General features: G+C 43.9%; 1 protein-coding gene across 5 annotated transcripts in view; it reads right to left on the reverse strand.

Annotated features, from left to right (window-relative positions):
* LOC148019374 (FMN binding protein) overlaps window positions 1-22,216 on the reverse strand; it is a 135,163-nt gene that overhangs the window by 69,398 nt on the left and 43,549 nt on the right. For all 5 annotated transcript variants that reach the window (XM_087661019.1, XM_087661017.1, XM_087661016.1 and 2 more), the window contains exon 2: window positions 9,827-9,880. In XM_087661019.1, the coding sequence (XP_087517145.1) occupies window positions 9,827-9,880 (54 nt within the window). The remainder of the gene's footprint in view (window positions 1-9,826; window positions 9,881-22,216) is intronic.

The following is a 22,216-nucleotide window of genomic DNA, read 5'->3' on the forward strand; positions in this document are numbered from 1 at the left end:
CTGCGAGTGCCCCCCCAGTCAAACACCTTGCGCATCATCCTCTCTGAGGAACAGCTCTTAGCCGTCTGTGCAACAGAGATAAGAGTTGAAAGAAACAGCGATCTTTGGTCAAGTTATTGGACATTCCCCATCGAGGTCCTAGCTGCGGGATTGGCTCCACTCCACGGTGCGCATTGGCACAGCACAGATTGTGGAGACAGCCCTCATAGGCCGAGGGATCTTCATGGTTCGACTCACCTCTGCGGATGCAACTCGTGAGTTAGTGGAGAGCTCGCCCTATGCCTCCATGAAGGGGGTCATTTACAAGGTTCCCTGGTATAGCGGCTTCACTGTGGAGTAATTTGCGCTCCACAACAAATTTCTCAGACATCCAGTCACTTTACTTTTCCCCGGACTGGCGGTAGAGTACCGCCAATTAGTGGAGGACTTTGAACGACTCTTCGGCACAGTTCTTCCTGCCTCCTTCACGGATGCAATAACAACTGTAGGTGTCCCAAAGGTACGAGTGCCCGTGAAAGACAATTTGAGGCATGAGGTCACTCCTTTAGGCAGCAGGTCATTGTGACTGGGCAACCAGGGCAATGCCTACGCTGCCATGACTTTGGGCATCATGCAGCAGATTGCACGCATTTTGGAGCCAAGGCGGCTCCGCAAACCGGCCCACAAGTGGATGCTGACGGCTTCACACGGGTCCAGAGACAACAGAGAGGGAGACGCAGCCAGCTCCTCAAATGCAGCCTCGACAGCAGGGAGCAAGAGGGCAAGCGACACCCTCTCGACAAAGCACTCCACAGCCCCCCCCCCCTGCCCACTCCACCCGGCAGGACCGCAATCCCCCACAGCCACAACCTGCGCCACAGACTACCCCACTTGAGATCCCACAGCCCGCACCCCCACCTCCCAGATTCCCTCCACTGACCCTGGCCCACATCCCTCCCCTTCCAGGGCCACCAGCCCCCCCCCCCACACTTGCCACATACCTCCGACCATCCCACCATCCCTCGATCCTCTCCAGTCTCCCCCCCCACCACCCCCCTTGCTGAGCACCCCCCCTAATCCGCACCCGTTTCAGGGGATCCCCCCCAGACCTACCCCCACTCCTCCCGCAGGAAGTGATGAGCCACACACGCCCACATCCTCCTCGCACCAACAGTGAAGAGCTCTGAGGGATGTGATCAAGTGGCCCCTGGCACAAGCGGCCCGCTTCTACCAATGTACAGAGTCACGCCTCTCAGCATGGCTGATAGATACAGTGATAGTACCACCTCGAGCATCTATCACCCCTATGGTTTGGCTGAGGGCCACCATGGGGGACTGGAGTTCGCCCTACAAACCTTCGGCAAAGCGTACTCGCATGTCCCATATTTCTTCCTCCTCATTAGCAACTTCCACACCAAACAGATGCCTGTTCGGTCAGTCGTCGCAGGTTTTCCCATGAGGCTACACCTCACATCCTGGAATGTGAATAGTCTCCACTATAGCGGGGCACATGGTTCCAGGAAGTTGATTGTTCGGCAGGAGCTGCAGCCTGCCCTTGCCGGACAGATCGACATCTTACTCCTACAAAAGCACAAGCTCACTCCCACCCAAACCTAGCGGGTAGGGAAGGTGCTCCCGGGAAGCTCGCACACCTATTGGGAGGACACCATAGGTGCCCATGGTAGGAGTGGAGGCGTGTGCACCTGTATTGGCCCAATTCTCACCGCCTGTGTTCAAGACCACGGGACGATAGTGGTAGGGAGGGTTCTATGGATCAGATTGGATATTGGGGACTCGTGCCTTGAAGTCCTCAATGTCTATGCCCCTACGAATGTTAGAGCACGTAACAGGTTCTAGGTGGAGATCGCGGAGGGACTCCCAAAGGTGGATTGGGTGGAATCAAGCATTGGTGGACATCCATTCATCCACATGTAAAAGTCATCATTGCACAGAATCCAGACCCTGTACATATATTTTTTGAATTATTACTAGGAGAAATAGTTGGCAATAAACTTGATGATGTCTTAGAAGCTCGTGAAGCATTTTTTAAGTCAAAGCTTTGCAACCGCCGCATGTACAAAAAATAGTTGATCTATATGCAAGATCTTTTGTACGAAGGCTTAGGAGCTCATGACAATACCATGAAGGAACATCTTGTTTGCTCCTTCCCAGAGCCCATTCCATTTTATTGCAAACAGAAAATAGAGACTTTACAGATAGTGTAGAATAGATCATTCAAACCATAGAACAAACAGTAAAAGAAGTTTGTCACCACCAGAAAATGGCTTAGTTGAATCAAAGGTTTTCCCAATCCATCTACAAGCAGGCATATAAGTTTGATATGGATTTTGGTTGTGACAAATGCAATTGTGACAATGTATCAAGGTACAAACATCGGTATCACAGACATCGCCATCCTTCCAGGTATCACAGAACTTATGCTCATGCTATGTCATTTTTTAATAAACAAGATGATACAAGCCATAGATACTCGGGGCATTCAAGAAAGTCATACAAATACTCAAAAGGAAAGGCACAGTATAAACAAGAGCATATGAATGAGTCAAAGAAAAAGGAACTGAAATGTTTCATTTGTGGAATTGCTTCTCACCTGGCTAACAAATGCCTAAAGAAAAAAGAGCAAGCAAATGCCGCTAAGGTCAATATGATGCAACATCACATTGATAATGATCGCTGTTATTCACATGACAGTTATTCGAACACTGAATACTCTTATGACAGTGAGTATGGCAGTGATTCTATTACTAAGATAGAATCCTCTGAATCAGAAGCTTCTGCTACAGCAAGTTCTTCCTATTCTTGGCATATAGTTGAGGAAGAAGAGCCCGAAGAAGAAGATACATCAGAAGACACTGTTTGTGATGCAACAAAAGTTTCGGATGATGATACAATCATGCCATCTAGATTTCATCCAGTAAATGCTCACAAATCTTATTTCCAGGAGATAAGAAACAGAAATTCATAGCTTCAGCCTTCAGTTCCTACCCCAAAAATGGTTTTCCAAAAGACTTAAAAGGAAAACAAAAGAAGTATGATTTCTTTGAATCATCAGACACTTCCGACACTGACACATCCTCTTCTAAAACCAAAAAGAATAAGGATAAAATAAGAAAAGGGTTATTTTCTAAACCCTATGATTTGCCTAAACCAAATATTGTGGCTCCAGAAACTAAAAATCAAGCAAACATGTTCATCCTACACAAGCTGGAAAGCATGCATCAACCAAGAACTGCATGCTAGTTATTACAATCCTTGACACCGACAACCACTGTTACTCAGCATACCGGTGAAGAAATGCTCAAAGCATTTACTCAAATGCAACAAGAAGTCCAGTCATTATGCAAGGTATACAGGAGAATCCTTTCTAGTCAGAATGAACTAGCGGAAGGTACAACTGACAGCTTGAGGGAATTACAAAACCTATCTTCTACTTCTAAAGGAAGGCCTACTCCTACAACTCCAGTGAACCAAATCAGATTACACAAGGAACAAACATTCAAAGTAAATGCTCTAGATACTGGCGGGCCCATTCCCATGGTATGTGTTCAGCTCAAGAACATGCCACAGTTCTCTTTGAATGTAGATTCTTTACTTGATACACGATCAAGTCTCACCATTGCCCCTTTCGAGCTTTTCCCCAAAAAATGTATAAAAGCCACTACACCCATTATAGTGGAGCTCTCAAATAATAAGAAGATTACTCTTATCCATATTACACAGGCATATCTTCATTTTGGTAAAATCAAGGTGTCCATTGAAATTCAGCTCATGAAGCAAATGAGGTATGACCTTTTGATTGGCACGGATATCCTACAACATCTTGTTCCTTACACTTTCTCGTCAAATAAATTTGGTATCACCTATAAGGACAAAAAGGCAGAGCTACCTCTAGTCCTTCGAATTGATAGAACAATCTACTCAATCAGTGAGACCACTGGACAGGACAAAAGAGTTGCAAGAGATTTTTGGATAAAGCAAGAGATGAAGAAACATGAAAATCAAATCAAACACATGAAGGACAGACTTCAGCAGTTCATGCATGAGGACCCCATGATATATAAAGAAAAAAGATAAAAATATGTTATTTCTTTACCCATCCATCCAAATGCTATACCAACAAAATTTGTTCACCAAGGCATGAAAGAAGAAGATCTCATGCTCTGTAAAGAGAAAATGCAATCCTTACTAGAAAAAGGGCTGATTGAACCTACAACTTCCCCTTGTGCTTGTCAGGCATTTTATGTCAACAAGCATTCGGAGCAAAAATGAGGCAAAAAGAGAATGGTCATCAATTACAAACCTCTAAACAAATATCTCATAGACCATGGTCACCCTATCCCTCTGAAGAATCTACTGCTCAAGAGAATTAAAAAAACAAATGTTTTTAGCAAGTTTGACCTTAATTCCGGGTTTTGGCAACTGCCATTAAAAGAGGAAGACAGGTATAAAACAGCTTTCTATGTCCCCCACGGACACTACCAATGGACAGTTCTTTTCTTTGGCATCAAGGTTGCAATAATTAAGTTTCAAGAGTGGACAAATGCGATTTTTGGCAATTTTCCTTTTTGTTTAACATACATAGATGATATTCTGGTATTTTCAGAAACGATCCAAGATCACCTACATCATCTATCTCAGGTTGCCACTGCAGTAGAAGCCGCTGGAATGGTTCTATCACCTACTAAGTCCCTTATGTTCCAAACTTCAATTGATTTTCTTGGCATTGAAATAACTCAATGACACATCAAACTTCAAGACCATATCTTGAAAAAACTTGGGGATATGTCAGATATCCTAACCTCAGTAAAACAATTGCAGCAATTTCTCGCTTGTCTAAATTAGGTAAAGTCATCCGCACCCAATATTGCCACATATACAAAGGACCTATATCCCCTATTAAAGAAAGATAAGTTTCAGTGGATACACATCCATACTTTGGATGTACAACATATTAAAAGTCTAATTAGCAATCTTTCCGCTTTAAGATTGCCCTCTAGTTATCCGCTCATGCTATATACAGATGCATCCGACTCAGGATGGGGAGCTTTTCTCTGTGAAGAATAACAAGAACCTACAACACTGTACCCATGCAAATATGCTTCCGAGATTTTCTCACCCACTCAGAAAAACTATCCTTCTTACCAACGAGAAATCCTTGCAAGGATTAAAGCCATTAAAGCTTTTAGGTTCTTTATAGAATTTGTTCCTTTCACCATCAGAACTTATTTAAAACATGTACCAGGCTACTTAACCAAAAAGGTACTAAATGAAATAGGAAACAAAAGGTTACTTCGGTGGTCATTATTCTTTGATGCTGTGGATGTCACATTCGAGCATGTGCCGGGAATCCAAAATACTGTGGTAGATTTACTTTCCCAAAAACCACCTTGACAAGGCCACTCACACATGATGTACAATATTCCTTTTCTTTTTGAAAAGCCTATTGCTTTGTTCCCGCTTAAAGGCATCAATGTAATTTTATTAGATTCTCTTCGCTCCACTCTTACGCAGGAAAAGGTTTCTGCCTCTCTCAGTTTGCCTATATAGGGCTCTCATTGTAACTCATTGTAACATAACACAACAAGGAATACATATCCAGAGAGCAAGTTTCAAGCAAAACCAAGTCTTCTCAGTTTTCGCCTTGACTCTTTATCTCCATCACTGCATACTGGCTTTACCCTGCATCGCTCGTCTATACTATGTTTTTGTATGTTCGTATTACTTCCATTATATACTCTAGTGAGTAGCTAAGAAACCCCAAACTGAATATTTGGCCGTATATTGCACAAGTACAATAGGCAACCAACAGCCTATTGATAAAGAGAGGTGTCAAATGGATCTCCTGCATTCTCAAGTATAGATCTATGGCATATCTCAACTTGTATCAAGATAGAGTTTTAATCTTGCATTTAAAAACGCTATTCAATCTATCCAATGTACTTGGAATGTCTCAAGACAATTTCCCTCTCAACTACAATAAGTTGTATACTAAAATCGTATTACAAATGGCCCAGATCAATAACATCAACTGCTATATTTCAGCTTTCAAAGGTCGGATGTGCGACTCATGGGGCCCATTCAATAGCATATGTCCACATAACAAATAAGAGTCAACAAATCATCCCAATCTTTATTGACATAAAGCGTGCTCTCAATGTGTGGTTGAAACCAAGAGCAATCCATATACCATTCAATTGTTGATAAATGATGACTCCTTACGCTTATGATTATGAGACTAGCACTTTGAGAACTACAGTTGTGGATGCTCATGCAAATGCTAATGCAACTACTACAATTTATTCTCGTACTAATGATCATGCTTGAAAGCCTTGAGCCTTGAGGCCTTAATTGCAGCTACCTACTGATCATAATTGATATGTTTGTTCTCATTTTTTGTATCATATTGTGGTGGTCTACAGCCTAGAGCCTATCATCATGACTTTCTTGCAAACTATAGTTTACTTTTTATCTTTAGTTTCAAACTCTTTGAGTCTTCATGCGCATGTTCACTTTTGTGTAATACATTCTTCATTATCTCTATTATTTGATCTTTTGGGCAACAACTATATTTGCCATTTTAATTTTGGACATTGAAATTTGGTGCACATTTTGCTTGCCACTTGTTCATTATGCTATTATTTGATAAGTTCTTAAAATTTTTAATTCTTACAAAGCTTAAAATATGTTTCTTTATGTTAATATATTTCTGCTTCATCTCATGACTAACTTGTAGCCAGTCGTCATCAGTTGCAAAGAAGAACCCATGAAATCATAAAAAATATCAAGAATTTGCTCATCTTGTGGAGTGGTCTAATGCCTTTACTCTTCAACCTCCTTACACAGACTAGTCATTAAAGTCTGTCGATTCCTGTCACTGCTAGAGAACCTTAAGCCGATCGGTCGCTTCATCATGTGCTTGTAAAAGATATCATAGGGTTTGGGATTGATGGAGTATTTCTATCGGAACACAGAGTACAAGAAGTTGTTTGGCTGGCGAAAGTCTCTAACTTTAAATGTCTTTCTGCTATGGCATTTTGTGACATAAGAATGCCCTACACCAGATTCGTAAGGGAATTAGGAAATTTGAAGCCGAGATGAAGCGATGTTTCGAGAGCAACGGTAAGGAGTTTGGATAGGTTGCTTTTGTGTTCAAACTTCAGTGATTTAAACACGGAGAAGATCAGTCGGTGATGTCGCACAGATAAGGAACTCGAGTTGAGAAACGAAGGCATCCATCGTCTTGCGACGTTTTCACATTTCGACCTACATCACTTCCAACTTTAGCTCGTTCCAGCAACATCGTCTCCGTCTTCTCCTCAGTCATCATAGTGGCCTTTTCGATTGCAAGTTGACCTTACACGAACATCTTTGCTTCTGACGTCCTCCTTCGTCGTCTTCTTATCACCTTGCTCGTCGCTGCTTCTTTCCCCTTCAGCGCTAGATGCGCTATAGCTCTTTTACGATCCTTTCTTCCGTCGGCTTTTTTCTCCATCATGATCACTGATCCCTTCAACTTGACTTCAGAGTTCGCCCCTCCCAGTTCAATGTATTCACGCTTCTTCATCATTCATCGCCACTTCCCGCCAATCTGCTACGTCATCTTCGCCACCCTATGGTGATCCTAGATCTGCCTTTTTATAGCTTTTCTTTCTTTATTAACTTCTACGACTCCCAAGCTGCAACTTTTTCCCCAACAAAAGCTATACCTTAACATCAATGATTACGTCATTGTGCCATTGTTATCATCCTCATTAAAAAAATCAATCACGTTGCTATTCACGCTGATCACGAGCCTCCAAAAAGCTAAAAAAAAGCTTTCGATGAGCTTTTCGATTTTGAAAGTGAGGATTCCGTGTTAATTATGTGCTTCCAGCTTTTTTTAGCGGTGCTCTCATGGTGTGCGTGAAGAAGGTATGTGTCCATTGCCTATTTTGTAGTCATCTTGGCTGCCATATTCCTTCTTTATGATCCATTCCCAAATCTTTTTCCAGCAATGCTAGTAGTTTGTATTCTTTGAGTAGTAAACAATATCAATTGATATCAATATTCACAAAATGATGATGTCCATCATATTCTTCTTTTACATCTCAATTTTCTTTGTCCCAATCATCCCCTAAGCAAAATGTTGAATTTTCCCTCCCAACCATTTAATACTCATTTAGTTATGTCAACCTATAATGGTTGCAGTGAATTTTTCACTTCAAATCCAAAAATTCTGAGTGTATCTTGGCTTTTAATGCATGGAAGAATCCTAGCAAGAATATGCTATGTAATAGAACATTGTGCCCAATCATTGATGATTTGAGAATTATGTAATGACAGATTCGTGCTATGCAACCGATCAAATGATGCTCCGCACAAAAATTATGAATGCACTGAAGCAAAAGTGCCTAGCCTAACTACAAGTGCTCGTGTGCCATGCAAATGCAAACACAAAAAATACAATGAGAGATAAAGTCCTAACGTCGCTGACTAATGTGTTCAAATTCTTGGTGGAGTATTGGAATAATCCACCCTCAGATTTGCAGTGGTGGACGCGCAACGTCACGACAACGCAGTGGACAAGTGTATGGGCTTTATGGTACAAAAACAAAGCAAAGGTATTTTGGGGAATGTGCAATTTCCAAAGGAACCTAGAAAATGTACAATTTTTTCAAGGTTTAATGATCATTTCAAATACTCACCCAACAAGTAACTCACTTAAGTTGTAAGCAATTCACATACTTAAGTTTGATCTAGTGAGCAGGTTACTTATGATTAATCAGCCATTGATTAGTTAGCCTTTAATCAATTTTGAATATTGACCGAGAGCACCTGGTTACTCATTTAGAAAGTTGATCATGCTTATTTGGGTCTCTTTCTCTCATTTGAGCAACAGAAGTTTGGAGACAACCATTCTTCTTTTTTGTGCTACAGATATTTAAGGTTTTAGTCATGGAACAATAGTTGACAGCGTGTATGGAGTCACAATAGCAGCCAATCTCATCTTCTTGACATAGAAAATCCATTGCAACTCTATAACTCCATTTAAATCAAGTGGTGTTGTTGCTCTCTTCTCCACAATCTCAGGCCATGTGCACTTATTGGACAACTTGGTTGCAAAGAAAGGGATTTTCTCGTGGTTCCATTGCAAGAAATCCCTCAACTTGTGAGAGGAACAACATGGAATTGCATGGAGACTATACAAGACAGCTGCCAAAGCACATGCTCCGTGAAATTGGGCTAAATACACGTTATTTTTAGGGTTTAGCAAACTAAAATGTTAGTGTGCATTTTTGAACACTTTAAAGTTTGTTGGAGACCAACACCAAAGGTGACAATGTCATTTAGCACTTGTGGATCAGTTGTATCACATGAAATCATTGAAAATACAGCCTCATGCAACTAATTTGGAGCATACAAAGTGAGATTGTAGTCATGGGAATTGCAAAAGAAAATTCAAGAAATGCACGGCACAACCTAATTCAATGCATATGGCAAGGATACACTTCTAGATCCTACGCTTTCATTTCAGTTTGCTTGCGAGATAATGCATACTGATATTCATATATTTGGTGTCTAGAAATACAAGCTATAGGCCCTTACCTAGAGCAAGGCATAAATTGGATTGATACCCTTAGAACTAAAGTGTACACCCAAGAAATTGGCCTCCTAAGGGTTGCCCAGGAACTAAGGCAAAACTTCTGGCTTCATATTTGCTTAATTACGAAACATATTTGTGGTAACATCAACAACATTGACTTACTCCAATGGTCTTATATGAACAAGTACAAAGTGCCTTTCACAAATTTGCATGACTCATCGAGCCATAGGATCAACTTCTTACTTGATGGGGTATAACTTTTTCCCAGAATTCATTTTCTTCCTTGTCACTAGCATTCTGCAAAAGAAGTTTACAAAGCTTTATGATTCTACCACTAAGTAGAAATACTCAATAGACCATCTGCAATCTGTCCCTAGAATAAAACATGAAGAAGGTACCAATAGTTTGCAAAATCAGGCATCATAAAGCAACAGCAGTTCTTATAATGTTTTCAATATTAGAAATTGCTTCAGTCTTTATATAACACTTATACTCTTTTCTAAAAGAATCCTTGATTCACCACAGCATATTACCATAAAAGTCAAAAGTCAAATTCATATGTTGTTTTTGGAAAGGAAAAAAAGATTTCCAATTAGCGTAAAATGCATGAAGAAATCACCAAGACTGTAATATGGAAAAAGGATCAAACAAGAGAGAGACCAAAACATCAAAATTTTAGTAAACTCCATGTTTGTATTTTTTTTTAAAGTTAACATAGATCATCATGTAGGGGAAAGTAGTTCTCTGAAAAGCAAACCTAGAAACACTAAAATATGGCTTTAAAATGTGGATCTATTATCCTTTCACATCAGGGCCAATAATTGTCCAATGATTAATACAGTGTTTCGTTTTCTTTTCATGGAAAATGATCATTAGTAATATGGTTCTCTCATCCCCCGTTCCTGGGAAATGGTCTAATCCACCATATCAAGCTCAGTCGTAAAGGAATGAATGCTGTATTGCTTGCTCAGTCTGTTTGGTCTCCATAAATGTGGATTAGTAATTCTTGTTCCAAGTCATGAACTATGATAAGATGCTGGTACTATTATTTAAGCAACACCCATGTGAGCTGCTGAGCATATTCTTGTTGAGCAAGTGAAGCATTCTGTGAGCCAGAGACACTTCTCATTCATAGGACTCCATGAGTCATACAAGGCATCCTAAGCGAAAGCACAAAAGATGCTCCTCATTCATAGGATTCCTAATAGCAGCCAGGCCACGTGGCATGAAGTCTGGAATTTGAAGCCCTCAGCTATCAGCTAAGGTAGGAACTATGACATCAAATAGAGGCCATTAGGTTGTACCTTACAATGACCAATTACTAAACCAGTCTTGGCATCAAGTACCCCGACTATAGTCACTGTGAAAAAAACTGCTCTCCCCAAGCAGCAAAGTTGATGGACAGATAAAAGATTCACCCCAAGTTGGGGGACATCGTACAAATCATCCAATGAAGCGAGGTTTGGACTTTCGTCAATATCAAACATGACATGACCAGTGCCCTGAATCTTGACAAAGGAGTTACCACATCAAATATTCCCAACTGCAAGACTATGGGACTAGAAGATATTATCAAGCAGGGTCATGTGATGTGTGGCACCACTGTCCACAATCCAAGTGATGGCTGACCGATAGCTGAATGACTATGAGATCTCCACTACCCCTAATTATTTTGGTTGCCACCACTCAACCTCCACTATGGGGTTTTACCTTGAGACTATGGGGCAAGGGTCTTAGTGGGCGTTTCTTGGAGTTGTATGTCTTTTGCCTTTGAGCGACACTCATCATCAAAATGGCTAGCCTTTTGAAAATGTTGGCAATACCTATTTTTCTTGAGTACATTTTGCCATCCAAATTTGAGTTGTAACTAGGTGTTTCCTTGTGACTCACTAAACTTCTCATCTTGATTTTGGGCTTTATCCTTCTTGCCCTTCCTTTTCTTCACCTTCTAGGAATTGGAAACAAGGGCCTCCTCTAAAGGTGTGGAAGGAGCTTTCTTGTGAAACTGGTCAAATAGTTGTGTGTATCACAGTAGCTAGCATTCAAACTCATAGAAAGTGGACATAGTGAGCTTTGAAATCACTTGTACAAGGTTGAAGCATTTATGCAAAAGCTGGTTAAGGAACAATGTGATCTCATCACTAGAAAACTTAGGAAGTCTCATAGTGGCAAACTCAGTGAGCAAACACTGGTGTTGCAATTGTGGTAAAAGACCTTGCATCAACTCAATGATGGTGGAAGCATTTCTCGCTTTTTAAGAGCACATAACCTATAGAGGAGCCCTGCAAGGGTCTAGTTGGGATTCCAGTCCCTAAACAAGGTTCCATAAGTTCTGACAATCTAGGACATGCAACATGCCTCCTTGGCATTCTTGGCAAAGGTTGATGTGGAATGTGAACTTTGAGGTGTCAGATAAGAGGGGTATCGGGAAAAGAGAATAATAGAGCCTAGTATACCATAAGGTGCCAAAGGAGAAAACATTAGGACCTGAGGCACTTTTCCAACTGCATACAGGCTGAGACACTAGAACATAACTAGATGGCCCACTAGGTAAGAACATATTCACAAAATGTGGTACCAAAATTAATCAACACTAGAAGGAAGGTATGCTTGGGTAGATAACCCTTGCAAAATAAATCACGCAAGGTGCTTGATTTAGGGGATAAATCCCCCTATCACTGGTGCACCTCCACCATCCAGTTGCGCACAAGCAAAAGGTCAAGAAAGATAAGGTGTGTCTAGAGATGATGGTCCCCCAAGTGTGGTGTGTGGTGGAACAGGTATATGCATTAATGAAGGTGAAACAAAAGGAAAGAGTGGGATGGGTGGGTGTGAGGTGTGGATGGAAATACAGTCTATACAATGGAAAGTTTTGTGCATTAGATGGAATTAATTAAGATTGAGATTGTATAGATGGATTTTGAGAATGAGATGATGTAAAAACAAAAGCAAACTAACTAGAACAAGGAAAATTCAAAGAACATATACTTGACCTTTTGTCATAATCACCTCTTTTGAGGTTTGCATACTGATAGGGATCTTCTTAATGACTTACCCCAATATCCTACAATACAAAAAAAGCAATGGAGGTAGGACCAGAAATTGAAACTTTTTTCACCTTTCAACAATGAAGATGGAATTGGATCAAAAAAATGGTACATATTCAATTGGGGGATCCTATTGAGCTAAAAATACAGTCTAAAGTCAATTAGATCTTAGTTACAGCCCCAAAATGTAAAGATATGGTAAGGGAGAAAACATAGAATATACGAACACGTTAACTCAGACAGTGGCACAATAGATGCGAACCCTAAATGTAAACATAGCAGCCAGAAACATAAAAAATGTTTAGAAACACACGTTAGAAAAGTGTTTCGTAAGTTTCTTTCAAGAGAAGGTAAAATAAGAAATGCAAGATTTTATATATAGGTGTGGGAGCTTTCACTCAACCGCCAAGACCCTCGGACCGCTTATTGTTTCAAGCGTTCCAAGCCGAGCACTAATGGCTACCTCTCACATAGCCGACGCGCCATCCATATCTACGGGTGTAGTGAGCTTACCTCCGTGCCGTTCGAGTTACCTCCTCTCCCGCGCACTCCGGTGGCTCCACGATCCAAGTGCAAGCTTCAAGCAAGCTCCATCCTCAAGCTCCACGCCCCAAGCTCCATCGCCGCGAGCAAGACAAGAGAAGAGAAGAGAAGAGAAGAAGAGAGGAGAAGATGGAGAGCTTCTCCTCCTCGGTCCCTCACCCTCACACACTCACTCCCTCACACTCTCACGCTCCCTCTCTCAAGCACAAGCTCAAGCAAGCAAGAAGAAGGAGAAGAAGAAGAAGAGGAGAGACACTTTTGGCCACACACAAGAATGAGCTTCTCATTCACTTTTCAACTTTATATACAAAACCCTAAATCCCTTTTGGGCGGTCATCCCCTTTTTTACATGGCCGGCCATAGCCTAGGCCCTTTTTCCCATTGTCCTTCTATCTTCCTAGCTTCTTTTCCACCGCCTATCTACATTTACAAATTGCACGGGCGAGAGCCCGGCGCTCCTTGAATTAAACCATGATGCGCTTGCGCTCTTTTACAAAAGTTTTGACTTGCGCTTTTCCTTGTGCGCCTTTTTCCCTTATTTAGGACTCTTCTCCTTGTGCGTCTTTGTCTTCCGTTTCTCTTTGCCTTGGCCTTTTTCTTTGTCTTCTGCTTTAGCTTTTCCGGATTTTCCACCTTCGTTCGTTTGAGGGTTAACATTACCCCCCTCCTAGACGAGTGCCAGCTCCATGGCACTTACCGTCGTAGGTAGCAAGCGTTTAGCATGCACCGAAGACGTGGGTGACAAGGACGCCTATGGTTTCCGTGGAGGAGTGTTGGTGGTAGTGTGGCAGAAGGTTTTGGGGGACCTGTTGGTGGCCAAGGTGGCTGGTGGAAGGTTGTTGGAGTTGGCGGTAGGGCTATTTTGTATTGGGGATTGCATTGATGGCCCGCACAAGTGTTGGTTTGTTGGGGATTCTATGATCCTTTGTGGGCTTGTCGGATGGTAAGGGATAAGCATTCAGAGTTGGGTGTTGATGAAGATCGAACGACACTTTTGTTGGAGTCTTCAACACCTGCAATTTGAAAACCTCTCGTGTGGTCTCTCCCTAAGGGATAGTGCTAGTCTTCTTATCGTGCACAAGACATATTTGATTAGTTTGGGAGACAGGTCGAACTCTAAGCAAGCTGAGAGTATTGTCCTGCACTTGAGGACCCAAACTGTGTATATACTTTGGTGCAGTTATTAGGTGAGTGCTCGTGCATACTCAGATATTACGTAGTTAGAAGACCATGGGCTAGTTTCTCGTAACAATGTGTGGATGAAGCAAAGTTGTCCATATTGAGAATAAGTACACGTGAAGGTATATGAGACATCTTTTGCATTGTGACTGCACGACGGAGCATACAAGCTATTGGACTTGCCTGATGAAGACGGTGTACATTTCATGGCCAATCGTGCGGTGCTTACCACAATTGATTGCAATGGTATTATGGCAGAGTGCAAGAGAGAATTGTGCAAGTGGGTCAGGGTGACAGGTCTAACCATAGGCGAGACAAGCTCCCTAGGTATGTCCTGCCCTTGATGTGCCCTGAACAAGTGTGGGTGATGCTAAAGGGCTAGGGGACTAGGGACGGAGCCAATCAATCAAGGTCACTGGACGTACCTAATTTGAGGACCCCTAGGTGCTGTGATGTGATTTGTGGGTGCTTCTTTTTGTTCATTTCTTTTCTTTCTTCTTCTTCTTCTTCTTTTTTTTTGACTTGCCTGAGTACAACCATTACAATATGTTGAGGCTATCGGCCTTTCAATGGGTTGGAAAATGTTAAGCTTCGAAGGCTCAGAAAATGGATAGTACAATGATGATTGTGCCCTAGCCTCGTTGTTAGAGAAGCAGTTGGCGAAAGGGGGAGATACACTTGAGATATTGCAAACCTCCTTGCGGCACATGCGATGTTGGTACAGTTGAGGTAACGACTGCCGTGAGCCAACTATAGAGCTTGACCCAGAAAGGGAGCGTGACCCAGGAATGTGTTTTGGGCCATGCAATGTGGGTGGTTGGCAAGGGTGATTCGTGATTTCGGCAGCGTGGCTTTACCGCGGCTCCTTGGAGGATCGATGGTCTTGCGGTGATCGGGCATTGAACACTTTTGCCCAAAGATCTGTCTCATCCTGTATCCACTTGTCGCATCATGAGAGTACATGCATGGCATATGCCGCAACTATAATAAACCGGTACAATGCAAGGAGACATCACTGATCTAAATCCTATGGTGTTGACTTAGACAGTTATCACCTGCGCTTGATTAGCTTTTTCTTTTGCTAAAGGCGTGAACTATATTAAACGCAGATATGAAAAGTTCATACAAGTCGGGAACATGTCAACACTTAACAAGTCGGGAACACTTAACCATTTAAAAACAAAAAGTTATGGCCAGTTATCATTTGATAAGCCCTTTATGCATCATGGGCTATTCGATTTGTACAAGGCGGGGCTCTGCTGGTGTGGGGCTCTGCTGGTGTGGGGCTCCCATGGAGTTGAGCAGGGAACATGTCGGCCGGGACATGAATAGTGTAGTCCCGGGCCGCTACCATTTCCAGTATGTCTTTAAACAATTCATCAAATTCCGCCCTCTCCCTGGCCGCTTTGTCACTTTGTGAGCACCTGGTGCCCGAGCGTGCGTTGGGGGTCTATGCAACTGGCATTTCCACATTTTGTGTGCCTCCCTGAGCGCCCGCTCCCCTGGCCCGTGGATTCTTCGGCCTTCGCCCTGGACAGTGGCGCTTAGGGCCTCGCTTCTTGGCATACCTCTTGATGGTGGGCACATAGCGCTCCGGTGGAGGGGCGCGTGCCACATGCTCCCGTCATCTGTGAAGAGCGTTTTTGCATGCCAGATGTCCATGGTTCTCCATGTGTTCCGTCTGGAAGCCTGCGAGATACAATCCAAGGGTTAGACCTTGATACAGGATACAACTGTTCGCATGGAAGGGATTTTAGTGTGGTTTATCAAGCGCATGTGACAAGAAGGGGAGGGGTGAGGCATGCAGTGTTTTGTCGTAACGGGATGGCCCCCATGATGATGTTCGTTTTGCCTCCATCCATTAGCCAATATTGGCTTATGCTAAGTTGTATGGACTGGTTGTCATGGAGTGGGATAGGCCACATCCTCGGAAGGATAGACCAAAAAGGAAAGAAGATGTATAGAAAGGGGCTGCACCCTGTCTACACCATCAGTGTTGTTGGTCAAGGCTTCCTATGGCGGTAACGTGGGTTGCATGCCCTTCACTTGGAGGTGGGAATGGTCACACGGCTTTTAAATGTGTGATGAGAAGAGGACTTGAGGAGGTTAGCCTGTTAGAACCAACTCTTCTCCCTGCGCTTGACTATCATTACTTGTGTGTGTTGATATTGTTTATACAAGGTGACACAAAAATCAGTGTTTATTTATATGCATAATGTCACTTCACGAGGATAAGAACCAAGTGTAGAACTCGGGGTTGTACCGGAGCGTGGCACACGCATCTAGTATTCGTGGCAGCTGACTTAATACTGATAGATATTTTGCCACGTCGAGTAGCATGGAACCTTGACCGAGTCTACTGGCAATATGTAACTCCTCCTCAGTGAGAACCTTATCAATCAAAGGGCCCTGTAGCCTAGTCCCAGCTAAGTCCGTACCCCGAATGTCAGTGAGCACTCGAAAGGAAGTTGGTGCCACGTAGGTTGGGTCTCTTTGAGACCGCCATTTGGCCAATCGCTCTTCTGAGACCGTCATGATCTGAGCCCCTAGTTCAGCCATTACAACGCGGCTTTCGCACCAACGCTGCTCAAATTGACTCTGGCCTGCTGACAATCGCTTTAGTAGTTCTATGTCTACGAGATTCGGTCAGCAGAGCACTTCATTGAACGTGATGGTTAAGCGCAGTTCGTCAGCCTCCTCGTCAGGGATGAGTCGCATATGTTCATGCAGGAGCCTGTCGTAGTGCCCGTTAAGATGTTCTTGTTCTTCCCATGATAGAGGAAAGGTCAAGTAATCTCCAAGCTGCTCCTTGGGGATCGTGCCCATGTCCGCAAGGACGTAGACACGCGCGACCACTTTGAGCTTAGCCTCCAACTCAGTTAAGCATTCTGCGACACTTCTATGTTCAACGAGGGCTTGCTCGGTTGCTTTCTCATGCAAAGTTCTAAGAGTTTCCTTAGGCTTTAGCATGGCTGGGGGCTCAGGCCTAGATGAGCAAGATTGGTCAACGCTAGGATTTCTTATGCTCTTGGGGTTCTCACGTTTCTCCTAAGGTTTTGCTGCAATTTTATCATGGTTCTTGGATGTGACTGGTATAGATTTGTCACCCTGTTGTGATGACGTTGTATCCACTCCTGATTGGTCAATGCAAGTTCTATTGTCAGTGGATAGAGTGTTGTAAGCAACTGTTGATGGCAACGGTTGCTTTGGTTTTTCAGAGCACACGGATGTGTCTGAGGGTTCACCGCTATTCGGAGAGGCATTAATGGGTTCATTGGTGTGGGTGGACTCGATGCTTTATTCATCGGCTCTCCGGTGCTCTTCGTCTCAATGTTCTTGGGGTCCACAACCACCTGCAATTGCTGTTGTTTTCGCTGTTTTGTCCTTTGTTTCCTGGTTCGTGAAGGTGCATCTCTCGTCGATTCAGGATTCTGGACTAAGCCACCCGGTGATGTGCTTGGTTGGGCCTCAGCATTTCCCTTCTCTAGTGTGTCCTCATGGGACACAGCTGTAGCTTGCTGAATAGCAATGCCCAGTTGTGAGGATACAACTGCCTCCCTTTTCGGGGAGTCTAGCTCTTCAACCAACTCCCTTGAGTTTAACTCCTCCAGCCTAGGCTTTAGACTCTCTGAAAGTGCTGGAGTTTTCGAGGAAGTTGGTTGCAACACTTCTTCCATAGGTGAACTTCTAAGGACATGTTCCACAAGGGGCATTGTCACGGCCAAGGGCTGTGACTGGTGTGATCCCTGATTGGAAGTAGGGGTAGCTGGTTTAGCAGGCTGGCTACCCTTGCTGGGTTGCGGTGTCAAGTCCTTAGGGCCATTAGAAGTAGTCGTTTCTCTTAGAGCATTCCCTTGTGTAGACCGAGTATCAGTTGAGCTAGCCACCTTAGGTTGCATAGGCATACCCTTGGGCCGAGAGCCACGGACGGTGTCATGTCCTGCCTCTTGGACATTTGGAAGCTTTGATGTAGGTTGAGGTTGGGATTGAATAGCCGCACCTAACGAGTGTTGTGCTTCCTGTGTCCGTGTAGGGGAAGTGGGTGTAGGAGACTTCGGACTCCTAAGTGGCTTGGACACTGGCTTGGAGATTTGCTCGTGGCTATTAGCCGATTGTGCTATTTGCTTTGTTGAGCATTTAACCTTGCCCTGAGCAATGTTGTGCCTATGATGCTTGCTATCCTCTTGGGGAATCAAAAGCTCCTTGGGCACTAGCGGCTTCTGCGTATCTTCAATGATTACATCTGGTATCTGCTTGTCAAGCACGCTAGGCCAAGGATCTACCCTCCGATTGGTCCCGTTTGGCTTCTTGATTTTGACCATGAGGGGCTCGGTCACTCCACTGTTGTTGACTTGAGACCTGGTTTTTCGCTTAGATCTCCTCCTACGCTTTTTTGCTCTTGATACGATCCGGCCTTCAGTCGACCACGGAGGTTTAGCAAGGGGTTTTGGCACCCAAATCCATCGGTTGCCTGCATAGTATCCTTGAGCACGTAGCAACGCTTTGGATATCCATTGCGGCGTTGTGCTAACCCCGCAGCGATGCCTGCATCTATAAAGCTTGGACTTCTTTCGTGGTCTTCTACGATATCAGTAAGTCCCAACTCTATCCTTGGCCTTGCCTCCTGACCTTTTTGTTTCAAGCATAGCCTCACTCACTGATTCTCGTTGTTTGACCTGCGCTTGTATCAACTCTTCCAACAAGTCCTTGCTCTCGTTAATGGCCTTGACTGTTACATCAGCACCTTTCTTGCCTTTCCCTCGAGGTTCGCTGAGGTCACCCTTGCTAAAGGTCGTGACTATCCTCACACCCGGTAGTGTCAGGTGTATCCTCTGTGCTACATAGTCAGCCTCACATTTGGTCGCCCTTTTGAAGGGTCTTCCTAGGAGGGTTTCTTTCCTTCAGCTAGCACTTTTTGGAGGAACATGAAATAGGATAGGCAAGCTTTCCGTTTCAATTGTCGCAAGGATTTTGCACTTCCCTACGAGTGCTTGTGGGTGTCCCCCATAAGGGCTAAGAGTTGCACTAGTCGGTGTGAGCTCTGGTTGGCTCAGTAGGGTCCATGATTCATAGGTCAAGATATTGAAATCTGCTCCTTCATCAATCAGAGCATCGATAGTATGCTCTCTTTTCGCAGTGAGTTTGACCCTAAGATAAGCACGTGGTGCCATGTCTTCAACTTCAGGGTCCTGGCTTGTAAATTTAAGCCTTCTGACAGATGCACTTGAGTTCTCGACTGCGCGACCAGGTGTGGATTCTCCACTGCTGTCTTGGATCGTCAATGCAGTGCTATTCAAGGTACATCTCTCATCAAGAGTGTCAGGTCTAGTCATCTTGGCATTTGCAGCTTGCTAATGTTGCATTTCACTCTGACTAGACATGGTATGAACACAATGTCTTTGTGTTCTCGTGGCATGGCCTTTTTGCCCTTGATGGCTAGATTGGCCCATTGATGTTATAGGGTCTCTGTTTGTCTCTATTCGGATACGGGCTTTTGGTTGCTCTTTTGCAAATGAGAATCCATGCTCCTGTAGAGCCATTACTACTCTAGGGTCCAATTTGGAGGACCTATCGCGGCGCGCGTTTTCCCTCCAACCTACTTGGGGGAGGTGCGGAGGGGGCAAGCCCCCTCTGCGGGGGTCCGGGGGGGGGCAATCCCCCCCGGCCCGCAGGGCCGTTACGGTAAAAGCCATGCACAATTTGGAGGACCGTTTATAGCCAAATTTTGAACTAAGTCCTCTAAATTTTAGCCCAGTGATGGATCTATCATGTGCCTTTAGCTCTAGGTAGCCTTTGGGGTCAATCTCGAGGTTTAGATGTGTCAAAATTTGTGTTCTGGATACCTGTCTGATTTTGACACTTTTTTGTCCGATTCTCAGATGTCCAATTTTCAGGAGTCCGATTATCAGAATCAGACGTCCGATTTTGGGTTGGTCCGATCGGCCCAGTGGTCCGATTTTGGTTACGTCCGATTCTAGGACTCGGATCGAAAAAGTGGTCCGATTCTGGGAATCGGATCGGACAGGGTGGTCCGATTCTAGTAGTCGGACGGTCCGATTCTGGACTCTGGTCCGATTATGGCTGGTCCGAGTGGTCCGAGCGTCCTATTTTCAAAATCGGACGGATTGGTCCGAGTGATTCGAGTTCCAAAATCGGACAGGCTGGTCCGAGTGGTCCGATCGGACAAGATGGTCCGAGCGTCCGATTATGGACTGGTCCGAGTGGTCCGAGTCCGAGTGTCCGAGTATGGACTGGTCCGATTCTGGGACTCGGACGACCTGGTCCGACTACGCGGCCGACGGCCCGCGAGTTGCACGCGATGCATCTAGACTGACGTCTACTACACCGAATCGTCCAGCGCCTTCCAGATAGGTGCGAGACACTACAAGGGAATGCCAGACGTGCTTGGAACCACTGTGGTGCTCGAATCGAATGGCACTCCAAGGATCTGTGCCCCTATTTCCCTGTTTTAGCCTGTTATACAGCAACAGAGAATCCTACTGTTTGTTTCTTTTTCTTTGTTTTTTCCTATCCTAAATGCATCCAAAACACAAAGTAAATACCTGCACTACTTCATTCATAACATAAATCTCAAAAAATCAAAAAACCTACTTGCCAAGGAGATCGAATACCATCTTCAACCCCCTCACTTCCTACCTATCTCAAGCACCGGTTCGGGGGAAACCCCTTACTTTAATGCTCGATTCAAAGCGCGCAAGCTCTCAAGGCTTGAATCCGTTGGTCCCGGCAACGAAACCAAAATGTGAGAGCTTTCACTCAACCGCCAAGACCCTCGGACCGCTTATTGTTTCAAGCGTTCCAAGCCGAGCACTAATGGCTACCTCTCACATAGCCGACGCGCCATCCATATCTACGGGTGTAGTGAGCTTACCTCCGTGCCGTTCGAGTTACCTCCTCTCCCGCGCACTCCGGTGGCTCCACGATCCAAGTGCAAGCTTCAAGCAAGCTCCATCCTCAAGCTCCACGCCCCAAGCTCCATCGCCGCGAGCAAGACAAGAGAAGAGAAGAGAAGAGAAGAAGAGAGGAGAAGATGGAGAGCTTCTCCTCCTCGGTCCCTCACCCTCACACACTCACTCCCTCACACTCTCACACTCCCTCTCTCAAGCACAAGCTCAAGCAAGCAAGAAGAAGGAGAAGAAGAAAAAGAGGAGAGCCACTTTTAGCCACACACAAGAATGAGCTTCTCATTCACTTTTCAACTTTATATACAAAACCCTAAATCCCTTTTAGGCGGTCATCCCCTTTTCCCCTTTTTTACATAGCCGGCCATAGCCTAGGCCTTTTTTCCCATTGTCCTTCTATCTTCCTAGCTTCTTTTCCACCGTCCATCTACATTTACAAATTGCACGGGTGAGAGCCCGGCGCTCCTTGAATTAAACCATGATGCACTTGCGCTCTTTTACAAAAGTTTTGACTTGCGCTTTTCCTTGTGCACCTTTCTCCCTTATTTAGGACTCTTCTCCTTGTGCGTCTTTGTCTTCCGTTTCTCTTTGCCTTGGCCTTTTTCTTTGTCTTCTGCTTTAGCTTTTCCGGATTTTCCACCTTCGTTCGTTTGAGGGTTAACAATAGGGATTTGTAATAGTTTTGAATAAGGAAAGAGGTTCTAAACCTCTATGGAACTCTCTCTTAGACAAACAATGGCCAGTGGAGCTTGAGCGATAATAGAGTCAATTGAGAATAATACGTTACATATCCATGATCCATTATTGACTTGTCACTTATGTCAAAGTTAGTCTTTGGACAAGCTATACTATGATTTAGAACTCAAATATTATAATTTATATATATCATACAAAGAAAATTAAAATAAACGTGTAAATAGTCAATCTACAATATGGACTGA

The sequence above is a fragment of the Lygodium microphyllum genome, chromosome 20 (assembly GCF_053477565.2).
Source record: "Lygodium microphyllum isolate KBCC chromosome 20, Lygodium_microphyllum_v1.1.10, whole genome shotgun sequence".
Lineage (NCBI taxonomy): Eukaryota > Viridiplantae > Streptophyta > Polypodiopsida > Schizaeales > Lygodiaceae > Lygodium > Lygodium microphyllum.